We start from the raw sequence: 12,856 nt of genomic DNA on the forward strand, positions 1-12,856 counted from the left end.
AAGACGTGTTATGCTTTGCAATAAAAAAAAAAACATTGGTACAAAACAAGCCCGTTCACTTTTTTATGCTGGTAAGAGAGTTACAATGGTTTTTCATGTGACAAAAATGTGCGATTAAATTGCGATTAATCGCGAGTTAACTATGACAGTCGCGACATTAATCGCGATTAAATATTTTAATCGCTTGACAGCACTAATATATTTATCTTAAATTCAGTTTTTACTGCTAAGACTTTGTCATGAATTTAAGTGAAATACCCTTAAAATTAAATAAAATAAAAATGACTTGAACGGCTAAATGTAAGAAGTACGATCTTGTTATAAGAACTATTTTGAGTTAATCAGATCTCGCATAATAAGTTCCCAAATCTTATTTTGGAATTATTTCATCTAAAAACAGGTTAGATTTTTCATCTTGCTTTAAGAAATCTTACCAAGTCAAATCTGACTAGCTCCATTGGCAGATTTTTTTTCACCTGATTCAAGCAAATATGCTTTGTTTTCATCTTTTATTTCTTACTTTTGAAAGGCCATTTTTTGCAGTGCTATAGACATGACCTCGCCATGACTCTTGCTGTATGTAAATGAACAGTGAGTTTCTGTGGCTAATATGTGGTAGAATATGGAACCCTGAAGACTGACCCAGGTTCTTCAGCCTCTGTAGTGGTGTTCAAGAAATGGAGAAGAGAAGCTACGAGCCTTGAATCAGTTACGTACATTTGCAAGTCAATTATCCAGCTGTTCTGAGACTTTCACACCGAATGCTGAAGGGGACACGTTCATTTTTATGGTACCTGATTGGTGTTTACATTAGACCGTATCAGCGGATCATCAGGTTAACGTTTTTAAAACGATTCGCGTGCACACAGCAACGCCAGTACACGGATACGCTAATCACATGACTAATTAGACGGCACGTCGCATGATCCCAGTGCATATCGGGCATGCGCAAGTCACTCACCACTTGCAAGTGGAAGGATGGCAAGCAAACACCTTCTCCAGCAGATAAACACACCTGGCTGTGATGTTCATGTTCTCACTGAGTTTAAGCGCCTGAAGGAGGTAAATAAACCTCAGTGCGGCTCAGCACTTCCTCCTGCGCTCCAAATCACTCCGCCCTGAACAGCGAGTGCCCTCCGGCCCTGCGCAGCTCACAGAGCGCGCGAGTGAAGCGCACGAGCAGTGATTCGGGACTGAGCCGCTGTGTATGTGATCCCAACGCCAGCGAATCAGGAAGGTGGATGTCACAGTGACGTCGTCCAATGACGACGTCAGCTAGAGCTCAGCACTGCGTTTCCTCGTTCCTCAATGTTTACACAGCACCGGATCAGATACGAACTGGGTTGAATACGTGGGCCCTGGCGGATTCAAGTTGTTCCGCCTGTGGAGTCGTTTCCCGGCGTTTTAATGTGCACGGACAGTGCATCCGCGACGAAAACAAGACGGATACGGTCTAATGTAAACACCACCTTATTAGAGCAAATATACTCCCCTATGAGTTATAGCAACATGTATTTCTTGTTCTGCCGGTAGCAGAATTGCTTACACACAGGTCATCACTCACTCTGCAGCTTCTTTGTGCACAGGCTAAGTGAAGCTTAGCAGATTTGCTGTAGTTTGAATAAGCAGGTTTGACTCCATTCTGTCTGTTTTGTAAACAGCTGGTTTCATAGTTGTCCGAATCTAGGTTGACTTGAAGGGCGTGTATTAAAACGGAACGAAAATTACGGATCTGTAAAAAGTTTATTAGGATCTGTGGGTGTATAATGAATTAAGCTTTCAAGTGGCAAGTGAAACACAGTGTACAGGGTTTAATCGTGTGTTTCAGCCTGGTACGGTGAGAGGACGTAAATATCAGACACCGTTTTAGAATAAACGTAACGATTCGCCCAATTCACAATACTGGGTTCACGATTCCATTTTCCCACAATATATTTTGGAAAAAAAATTAAATGATAAATTATTACCAAAAAAAAAAAAAGCAACATGTTTTCCTACTCTAGAAACTTAAACGGTCCTTTTGTAAAATAAAAAAAAAAACCAAAACCTATTTTTCATTTTCTTAAATTGACAATTACCCATATTTGAAAAGGAGTAAAATATAATGGCCTGTTAACTAAAATATTCCTTTTATTAAAAAAGAAAATGGTTAATAATAGTCATTTATGTAGTAAATGTTTATGAATATTTGTACTATTCATATATATATATATTTTTTTTTTTTAGCTTTTAGCAGTCTATAAAAAAAAAAAAAAAACGAGCTGCGATTTCTTGTTAATTCTGTTTAAGGTCAATCGCACAGCATCTCTCCTATTTTAGATCGGTTTGTGTGTTTTCAAGGCATTAGTGCTGGGTTACTTCCGCCGAGGGTGAAGTCATGTGTGTTCCCGCTATTGTATGTTGTTGCACACTGCTGTCTAAATGATGCAATCACAACTAGGAAAAACTAAGAGATGATGCAGCCTGATGATAAACGCGATTACTGTATTTGATTCAAATTTGTGATTCATCATCGCATGATATACCGTGATGTACATTTTTTTTCTCTAAAATGAAAAATGTATGTAGAGGTCACAAGTTACCGACATTTTATACTTTCACAGTCATTGTTGGCAGTTACAGCTGTGCGATGTTCTACTTGGCTTAATGTTTTTGCAGCATTGTGGTTGAATTTGGGCCCATTCCTCTTGGCAAATAGTCTTCAGCTTCCCAAGATTACATGGGTCCATTTTAAGGACTTGCAATTTCACAAACTTCTCTATAAATGGTCACCTTCGTCTCCATTTTTTTACAAACTGGTCTTTAGTTTATTTTGGCTTTCCATCCACCGTGAGCTGAGTTATTGCCAATTTATTTATTTTTTTTCCCAAAAGAGGTCTGATTTTGCTCAAGTGAAAATTTTAGATGTGCATACGAGTTGCCTTCTGCCTGTCTGCCTGTCTGTCTGCCTTTCTCTGTCTGTCTGCCTTTGTCTGTCTGTCTGTCTGTCTGTCTGTCTGTCTGTCTTTGTCTCTCTGTGTATGTGTGTGTGTCTGTCTGTCTTTGTCTCTCTGTGTATGTGTGTCTGTTTGTCTCTCTGTGTATGTGTGTCTGTCTGTCTCTCTGTGTATGTGTGTCTGTCTGTCTTTGTCTCCCTGTGTATGTGTCTGTCTGCCTTTCTCTGTCTGTCTGTCTGCCTTTCTCTGTCTGTCTGTCTGTCTGTCTGCCTTTCTCTGTCTGTCTGTCTGTCTGTCTGTCTGTCTGCCTTTCTCTGTCTGTCTGTCTGTCTGCCTTTCTCTGTCTGTCTGTCTGCCTTTCTCTGTCCGTCTGTCTGTCTGTCTTTGTCTCTGTCTTTGTCTGTCTGTCTTTGTCTGTCTTTGTCTGTCTGTCCGTCCATCTGTCTGTCTGTCTTTGTCTCTGTCTGTCTGTGTCTGTCTTTCTCTGTCTGTCTGCCTTTGTCTGTCTGCCTTTGTCTGTCTGCCTTTGTCTGTCTGCCTGCCTGTCTGTCTGCCTGCCTGCCTGTCTGTCTGTCTGCCTGCCTGTCTGTCTGTCTGTCTTTCTTTCTTTCTTTCTTTCTTGAAGAGTTTTGTATGGGGTGTTTGAATGGAGATCATTGCAGTGCAGTTTATTGCTTATTCTCTCTGTAAATGTTTTTCGTGCTGCTTTCCTGCCATCCTGCAACTCATTTTTCCATCCACCTCCTGTCTTTTCTCTTAACCTTCCTTATTAGTTCGAGAGCGTGTTACGGAATCTTGCATGGCTATGCAGCATTTACCGTTTAAAAATGTTGTCCATCAGAACTTTAGAAAGCTCCTTCACCTATGATTACTACTTTGTTGCATCAAATCTTCCCAACCAGTGACGACATTTTATATCTATTTTTTTTAAAATAAAAACATTCACGTCTTGTCAGCATTGCAATGCATTTTCATCTGGGAGGGGGGAAACTTTCCCTGGGATGTGTTTTAGTACATTCAGTGAGCATTTTGCACATTTTCACATCTGTCTCAGCAGGGCAGGATGTCGGGGGGGGCTTTAAAAGGAGAGAGGGACTGTGTGAAACTTTAGTACGTGTGGGAAGCCCTACCCTCTGGGAAACTGTGTCCTACAGCTAAGCCTCGGGTCAGCTAGTCTGGCTTTCAAAAGAGCTGCCTTCCAGGGAATTGACTTTGATACCGAACGCCCCACTCGTATGACTTATTTATTACGTTTTCCTGCATACACCTTTAGTAGAGCCTTTTGTTCATGAAGCATATTGTCTGTCATGTGATCTATTTGGAGATGCAGCTGCTTGAGGGTAACATGAGTCATGGGAGGATCTCTGGAAAGAGCACGAGAGTCATAACAAACTGCTTTCAAGGCCCCGTTGCTGTTTCTGGGTTTCCTCTCCTGTGTCCTTCCGAGTGGTTGGTTTGTTTGTTAACTGCTGACTTCAGGCAAAACTGCTTAAACAGCGCAGGAGACAGTGTAGGAGATCTGCACACGTGGCACGTTTTTCTATTTTCCGTGTTCTTTGTGTTGAACCCCATCCTTTCTCTTTTCATTTTCTATCAAGCACAATGTTGATTTGTAGCACCCGTCTGGGTTTATAAATAAAAAAATAAAAAGAATGCTGGTCTTCAGTCCGGATACGGCTCGATTAAAGCATGTTTATAGTTTAGCTCTGTTCATGAGTTTATAATTGGGAGGTTTTTTTTTTAATCAGCTGATTTGTGGCTTTCTTATCTAAAGGCACACTAGATTCTGATTCGCTGTATGTTTCTGTTGCTTGGCTTATTATTAAACGTACACCAGGCCTTCAGGGTATAACGGCTGATAGAATCAGCCCTGTCTTTCAAAGACCATAAGCCATTGACGTGAAGATCCATTTTTGGCACATGAGATTATTTTCTGTTAGCTGTACACTACCGTTCAAAAGTTTGGGGTCAGCCAGACAATTTTGTGTTTTCCATGAAAAGTCACACTTTTATTTCCCACCATAAGTTGTAAAACGAATAGAAAATATAGTCGAGACATTTTTCTTGCCATTTTGAGCATTTAATCGACCCCACAAAATAATGTGATGCTCCAGAAAATCAATCTGCTCAAAGGAAGGTCAGTTTTATAGCTTCTCTAAAGAGCTCAACTGTTTTCAGCTGTGCTAACATGATTGTACAAGGGTTTTCTAATCATCCATTAGCCTTCTGAGGCAATGAGCAAACACATTGTACCATTAGAACACTGGAGTGAAAGGCTACGTTCACACTGCAGGCTGAAGTGACTCAAACCCGATCTTTTCGCCCATATGTGACCTGTATCCGATCTTTTATTGACAATATGAACGACACAGATCCGATTTTTTTCAAATCCGACCCAGGCCGTTTGGATATGTGGTCCTAATTCCGATTCCTATCCGATCTTTTCATATGCGACTTCAGTCTGAACCGCCAGGTCGCATTCATCCAACTTACACGTCATCAACAAGCCACAAACATCACTATTCTGCGCTGAAGTAGGCGGCGGGTCTCAGCTGATTTCCATTTGGGGGGATGCAGCTATTCAAGCTAGATTGGATGGGTCATACCGCAACCGGGCGGTTTTACTTCCGTAAACACTGGCCATGCTCACTGCGTGTGACGTCGTCGTATCCTGCAATGCGCATGCAGAACACTTTTAGGTCGCTTTTCGTTCATACTGAGGATCACATACAAGTCGCATATATTTGTTAACGTGAACGACCTCACAAAAAAATCGGATTTCACAAAAAAATCGGAATTGAGCATTAAGCCTTGCAGTGTGAACGTAGCGATAGTTGCTGGAAATGGGCCTCTATACACCTATGGAGATATTGCACCAAAAACCAGCTAGAATAGTCATTTAGCACATTAGCAATGTATAGAGTGGATTTCTGATTAGTTTAAAGTGATCTTCATTGAAAAGAACAGTGCTTTTCTTTCAAAAATAGGGCAATTCCATGTAAATGTCAACCTCACCATGCAAAAATAAAGCAACATGTAATACATCAAAACCACTCCCAGAGAGATCACCTAGGCCTGTATTTTACAGATGTGAATAAGTTGAACCAATTTGTAACCAACCTAATATGTCACTGTCAGTCTTTCTTTCTTATAATGTAAACCCCAAGCTAAAATCAACTTTGATCATGTACAATTCTATATTATTGCCACAAGCCACAGAAATGTATGCTAAAATCCACAAAACAGCAAAACAATAGCCATCCTAAATATTATTTAAGAACTTTGATAGTTTTAGCTGATATTTAGAGAGTTTTTCAAAGGGTTATGGTGGTTAAATTGCTGATTTTCTAAACATATGCCATGTCTATTTCAGACGCGTCACATCCATAACGGAATTTCGTCACATCCATAACGCTGACTTTTACTTCCGAAACTCTGCATGAAATACAAAATATTTTAAACAAAGATTTTTTAATATTCACCTTGAACCCCTCTATCAAATGGATATCTCCATTTCGACATTAGGTTTACGATTTCACAGAGTTTGATAAAAATGTACAGTCACCCAAGAAAAGTGATACTTTTTCTGTCACATCCATAACGCATCTTTTATTGGCATTTTCTGGCATGCCCTAGATGTATTATGGGAATTGTTCTTGTTCTATCACTTCTCCAGTATGGTACAGCCTTAAAATATGCAACACCTGTTTAAATACTGGGAGACAATAAAACATGCACTGGGTCATTTGTTGCCATTTTGAGTTCAAGTGTCACGTCCATAACGCTGGAATTGCTCAATAAGGACATTTCAAAGTGACCCCAAACTTTTGAACGGTAGTGTATTTAGAACAGCATACGTACTGTTGGATATAGTTTCAATGTCCACGTTAATGGCTGTAGCAGCCTTTTACCATGGCAACTGTTTTTGTATGAGCACTACCGTTTTTTGTTTTTTCTGTACAGGTGAACCCTCTTCTGGAGGCGTTCGGGAATGCCCAGACGGTCATGAATGACAACAGTAGTCGCTTTGGAAAGTATATTCAGCTGCGCTTTCAGAACTCTTCAGGTGAGGTTTATTGCTGCATTTTAATAAAGGGCAAAAATTGCGTCCAACATTTGTGCCTCACTCATGGCAGGTGTACAGTGAGAGGAAGTAAGTATTCAGACACTTCCTCTTTTTTTTTTTAAGCTACTTGATCTACTTCGTGTATACTGTGTACCAACTTCAAGCTTACACTTTTTTTTTTTTTTTGACTTATAAATACATACTTAGTATTTATAAAGGTGAAAAAGTATGTGGAAATTTCAGGTTTCACACACCAAGTAGCGATCATGTTAAAAATGAAAGAGTTTCTCAGTGACCTCATTACAACTCACAATGGATTTGCGGATAGGTAACAATGAAAAATTGGTAGCATCGTCACCAATTGTGTGATGCACGGCGAACGTTCTCCGAGCTTTGTGAGGAGTTTTTTTTTTTTTTTTTCTTCTTTTTTTTTTTTGGGTGTGTCTCCGCCTCATGAGTGGCCCAAAACATCAGTGCATGCATTGAAATTTGGTGGTGTTGTTTTCGCTGGCAAACAAAGCAGCGAATATTCGCAGATGGGTTTGGGGAATACTTCCTGAAGCTCGAGGACGCATCGCCACCGAGCGCCTCATTTTCATCGCGAGCTGTAGTGCGACCGTAGCCTAAACAGCACTCGAGAGCAAAAGCAAAGACCTTAAACTTCCCTGCGAGTACAACTGGTTCAATCTGCAGATGGAAAGTCCATCGAACTACAGCTGATCAATCTCGCACATCTTTTAGACTAAAGGCCAATTTATGCTGACAACCCAGTCCTCGCAGATGGCGTCTGCGTAGCCCCCCCCCCCCCTCTTCGCAGACGCTCTGCATGCACCTCCCAAAAATTGTGACCACTGCGGAAGCCTCGCAGACAGCGTCGCAGACAAGAAGGCTCTGATTGGTCCACTCTACATCCGCTGTACACGCACTTCCGCTTCCCTACTTTCCCGGTTTGGTTTGTTTTCACGGCCGCCATTTTTAAAAACACGAGCGAAGATGGAGCAGCACGAAGAGCGGTTGATCGAGGAAGTGAGGAAGTACGTACATCTATACGACTCCAGTTCTAGTCATTATAAGTAACCGGAGGATAAACACTCCACTAACCACACCCACCAACTACTCCTAGCGATTTCGCAACTTCGCGCCCCCTTGCGTTGTGGCGGTGAATAACATCGCGCACGCCTATTACTCCCCGCTCAACGATAAATTACAACTGCAGGGTTTTTTCTAGAAAAATTTAGCATGAGGGCGCTCACCATGGCGAGGGAGCGAAGTGGGGGGGAGATGGTGCCGGTTGTCCCCCCCCCCCCCCCGCCGTGCAAAGCCTTTGAAAAATGCTCCAATGGGACATTCTGAGGCTATCGGAGAGGGAAATTGTAACAAATTGTCTGTCAACATTGAAAAAGAAAGAAGTAATCTTCTGCCCCGGACAGTCTTTGGCTTTCTTCCACTTCGTGCTGCTGGATGACATCTTTAAATGCCCAAGTGTCAACAAAAACAACTCGCGAACTACTTCTGTCAAAAGCTCCCGCGCCGGTGGGTGAAAGGTCATTCAGTCTCGAGAAATCTCGCTCTACAAGTCAGCTGACCTTGTATGTAACCCATGTCAAATCTCACGAGAGCAGCCACGACAACTAAACAACATGGCGCCTCAGTCTGGAAAACGCCAATTCGGATAGTTTTTGCACCGTCTGGTGGTGTATCTACTATGATTGGAATATTTTTGGAGCAATTATAACGTATTTGATGATCAGACACATTGTCACGTAGTGTTGCTGGGATGTTTTCATGGAGTCGGTAAGGGGGCGCACACCGAGAATAAGAGGGCGCAGCGCCCCTGTTCCCCCGTTTAGACGAAAGCCTGAACTGTCTGCGAAAAGCTATCTGCGAAAGCCTTGTCGCAAGAGCATGCAGAGGCCCTAATAATCAGGAAGGTAAGCGAGAACACAGCAGTCACTTGAAAAGAGTCGCAGGACGACTTGAAAGCAGCAGGAACAAGAGTTACGCAGAGAAAATAGACAATAAGCAGCGAACTGCGCCACAATCGTTTCGGTGTACGAAATGGCGCAAACAAAAAGTGTCTTGTTACTGACGCGGTGTACTCTCGTTCCTGCAGTGAAAGGCGCCAAAATCAACGAGTATCTACTAGAAAAGTCCCGTGTGGTCCACCAAGATGAAGGCGAGAGGAACTTCCACATCTTCTACTGCATGCTTGCTGGCATTTCTTCACAGGACCAGGAGATGTACGGCCTTCTGGACCCTTCTCAATACCGGTGAGTCATTTCACGACGTCGTAAAGCAACACCCTGTAGCGTGACGGTTCAGATTATAGTAGGTGTCGTATAAAAGACGTCATTTGCTGCTGGGCGGAAACCGTTTCGGGAATTACACGGTCCGATTTTATCACCTTTCTGTTTGTGTCACGCGCATTTGTCCTACCCTTTCGTTTTGTTTTCCTTTAGAGGAAGGCGTGGCTTTGTTGTCATGCATTTTATTGCACTTTACATTCCTGAGGCTTTTGTGGAATTTTCCTTTGTTTGCATTCCGACTCCTTTTTATCTGGCCGTGTCACAGTGCTCTGGCTCATGAGCGTCTAATTGTCTGTGTCCTAGTTACCTGAACGGGCAATTTGGCAACAGCGATATGGTGCAGCAGTGGAGTGAAAAGTACAATGAAGTGAGCAACGCTATGGATATGGTGGGCTTTGAGGAGCAGGTGAAGTCACACACACACACACCCTGGTGCACATTAGGGCGCATCAGTTGCCCTCACTTTCATAAAATCTGATGCATTTTTGTCCGGGTGTTCCTTTTCACCAATAAAGACATCCTGTAAAATTTTTTGACCATATTCAAAAGTCTAATGGCGGCACCATGAGGTTCATTTATTTTTTATTTTTTTGCCAAAAAACGCTTATTTTATGTTTTCGCGTAAGGTTTGAATCACAATGTTGGCCTCCATTTATTGATTTCTTGTGAGCCAGAGATCACGTTAAGAACCTTTGCAAGGGATTGAGAAGCATTAATGTGATTCATAATCCATTTGTATTGTTTAAAAGTAGTTGAACAATGTTTCAATGAACAGCGAAAACTCAAACTGTGCTTGATAATATATTTAGAATATGGACTAAAAATGTGTATCTAAGATATTTGGTATACTCTATAAGGTGCCATAATGTTTCATGAAAAGTGATCGAAATTTTGTCATAAAATAGCAGCTTTTTCCATAACTTTGAGCTCCTGGTGCCACCATTACACTTTTGAATTTTGTCAAAATATTTCACCCAGTGTGTTTTCTTACCAGAAGGAACATAAAAACAAAAATGCGGGGGCGTCGTGGCTCAGGTGGATAAGGCGCCATACCATAAATCCGGGGACCCGGGTTCGATTCCGACCCGAGGTCATTTCCCGATCCCTCCCCGTCTCTCTCTCCCACTCATTTCCTGTCCTGTCTCTACACTGTCTTATCCAATAAAGGTGAAAAAAGCCCCAAAAAAATATCTAAACAAAAATGCATCATGATCGGAGGAACTTTTCATTTTTAGGGGCGACTGATGCACCCTGGTGCACATGTGTAATAACAGACTGTACAGACTACTCGGTGTTTACAAATGCTCTCGCATGGCTCTTTCAGGAAAAGGTGGACATGATGACTATCCTGGCTGGGATTTTGTCTCTGGGAAATATCACATTCGAGCCAACTGAGAATGACGCCCTGAAAGTGAGCGAGACTTCACAGGGCTGGCTCAGAGCCACGGCGGTGAGTTGGCTCAGGTGCATCACGAAAGAAAGGGCGGAATAAGTCCGGAACAATACACTTCCACGCGCTGCTCTTTAACAGTTATTCGCCGAAGGCAAAGTGAGTATCGATGAATAATAACCGAGACGAAGTCGCGTCACTGAGCCTGAGGCAGATAATTGTTTTAGTATAAATACACAGATGACCTTTATTTTTAAAAAAGCGTATTTAACCCCCTAGGGCTTAGCGGTCACATGCATGGACAGCACTTTTTAGAAATTCGGAACAAGAATCCACATATGTGAACACACTTTTTCTCTAAAAGTACATCTTATCAAAAGATGATGCTTAGTTTTTATTCTAATCAGGTTCTAATAAGCCCAAATAACAAAGAGAAATAAAAAAATGCATGTAAAAAAACAGCTTGAGCCTTAGGAGGTTAAAAAAAAAAAATTATTTCAAACTTCAAAAGTGGCATGCAAGTGTAATAGCAGTCCGGCACAGACTTGTCACATAAAATATACTTTTTTTTTTTTTTTTAATTGCTAAAATAAATCATGATCCCACTTTACCTTTGAATAGTTTGTAGCATCTTTATTGCTTTTTAGGAACATTTTTCTTTCATAATTTGTCATTCTTCCTCGCTTACGGTGACGAAGCGACCAGCTGCTGTTTTGCCGAGTTGTTTGAGGTGATTGGTCGAGAAATTCAATCAGCACGTCTCATCTCATTATCTCTAGCCGCTTTATCCTGTTCTACAGGGTCGCAGGCAAGCTGGAGCCTATCCCAGCTGACTACGGGCGAAAGGCGGGGTACACCCTGGACAAGTCGCCAGGTCATCACAGGGCTGACACATAGACACAGACAACCATTCACACCTACGGTCAATTTAGAGTCACCAGTTAACCTAACCTGCATGTCTTTGGACTGTGGGGGAAACCGGAGCACCCGGAGGAAACCCACGCGGACACGGGGAGAACATGCAAACTCCGCACAGAAAGGCCCTCGCCGGCCATGGGGCTCGAACCCGGACCTTCTTGCTGTGAGGCGACAGCGCTAACCACTACACCACCGTGCCACCATTATTATTATTATTTTTTCTTCTTCTTCTATCATCACCTGCATATTTACACTAAAATAATAATAATAAGTTTAATTTATATAGCGCCTTTCAAAAAACCCAAGGACGCTTTACAATTATAGCCAAGGAAAGAAAAAATAAATAAAAATAAAATAAGTAAAAAGTCCACCAAGTAGGGGTCAGGATGTAATTCCCGTGGTGTAGCAGCCACAGTCCCACCAAAAGGCGCACGAAAACAAGTCCCACATCTCCAGCACCGCCGCCGTGACGCCGTCAGCAACATCGCTCGAACACCACGCCGTGGATCCACACAGCGAGCAGAGAAGCTCCGTCACGCAGAGCGCTGGTGTGTCCCAAACCGCCTGCACAGCCGCCGCGACGCCACCGAGCAACATCGCTCGGAACATCACGCCAAACGTTAAAGCACAAAGCGCTGGACAACCACGATGTAAATTGAGCAACAGGCTCACTGCAGTCCACAGCTGGGAGCACAAGCATCACCCACGGCGAACCAAGGCCTGGAGGGAACCAACGCCCAAAACTGGGTCCGGAGCTACACCACAACCGGCGGACAAAACACTCAAACAAACCCCAAACTACACAAACGCACAGGAAAGAAAAAAAAATAGAAAAAGAAATAAAATAAGAGCTCCGGTGAGAAGCGGCAGCCAGAACGCGCACGACATACTCTCAACCTAAAGGTTGAGGAAAAGGAAAATAATATCTGATGTGGTGGTAAAAGTTGATCGTTTTCCAATAACTGCACATTCCAGAGTGTTGTATTCCTCTGTATCGAGCAAATAAATTAGCGAACAATTAGTGTTTCATTTTAATAATCAAAAACATTGCACTCTTAGCAGCTGTAAACAGTGCTTTCAGTGGCATTAAGACCAAAAAAAAAAAACCACATTGTTCATGTTACCAGCATCCACAAAATCCTCTTTCTGGAAAACTTACTGAGCATTACGCATCACGCTGCCACTTGAGACGTTTTTTTCCCCGTAAATAACCATCTCCAGAAAGCCTATCAATGCATGT

The 12,856-nt window shown here is 42.3% G+C and overlaps 1 protein-coding gene across 1 annotated transcript in view; it reads left to right on the forward strand.

Moving 5' to 3' along the window:
• Positions 1-12,856, forward strand: part of LOC132873824 (myosin-IIIb) — an 89,426-nt gene that overhangs the window by 19,077 nt on the left and 57,493 nt on the right. The window contains exons 5-8 of the mRNA XM_060909624.1: positions 6,900-7,002; positions 9,116-9,272; positions 9,612-9,714; positions 10,633-10,758. Coding sequence (XP_060765607.1) covers positions 6,900-7,002; positions 9,116-9,272; positions 9,612-9,714; positions 10,633-10,758 — 489 coding nt within the window. The remainder of the gene's footprint in view (positions 1-6,899; positions 7,003-9,115; positions 9,273-9,611; positions 9,715-10,632; positions 10,759-12,856) is intronic.

This window comes from Neoarius graeffei, chromosome 25 (assembly GCF_027579695.1).
Source record: "Neoarius graeffei isolate fNeoGra1 chromosome 25, fNeoGra1.pri, whole genome shotgun sequence".
NCBI lineage: Eukaryota > Metazoa > Chordata > Actinopteri > Siluriformes > Ariidae > Neoarius > Neoarius graeffei.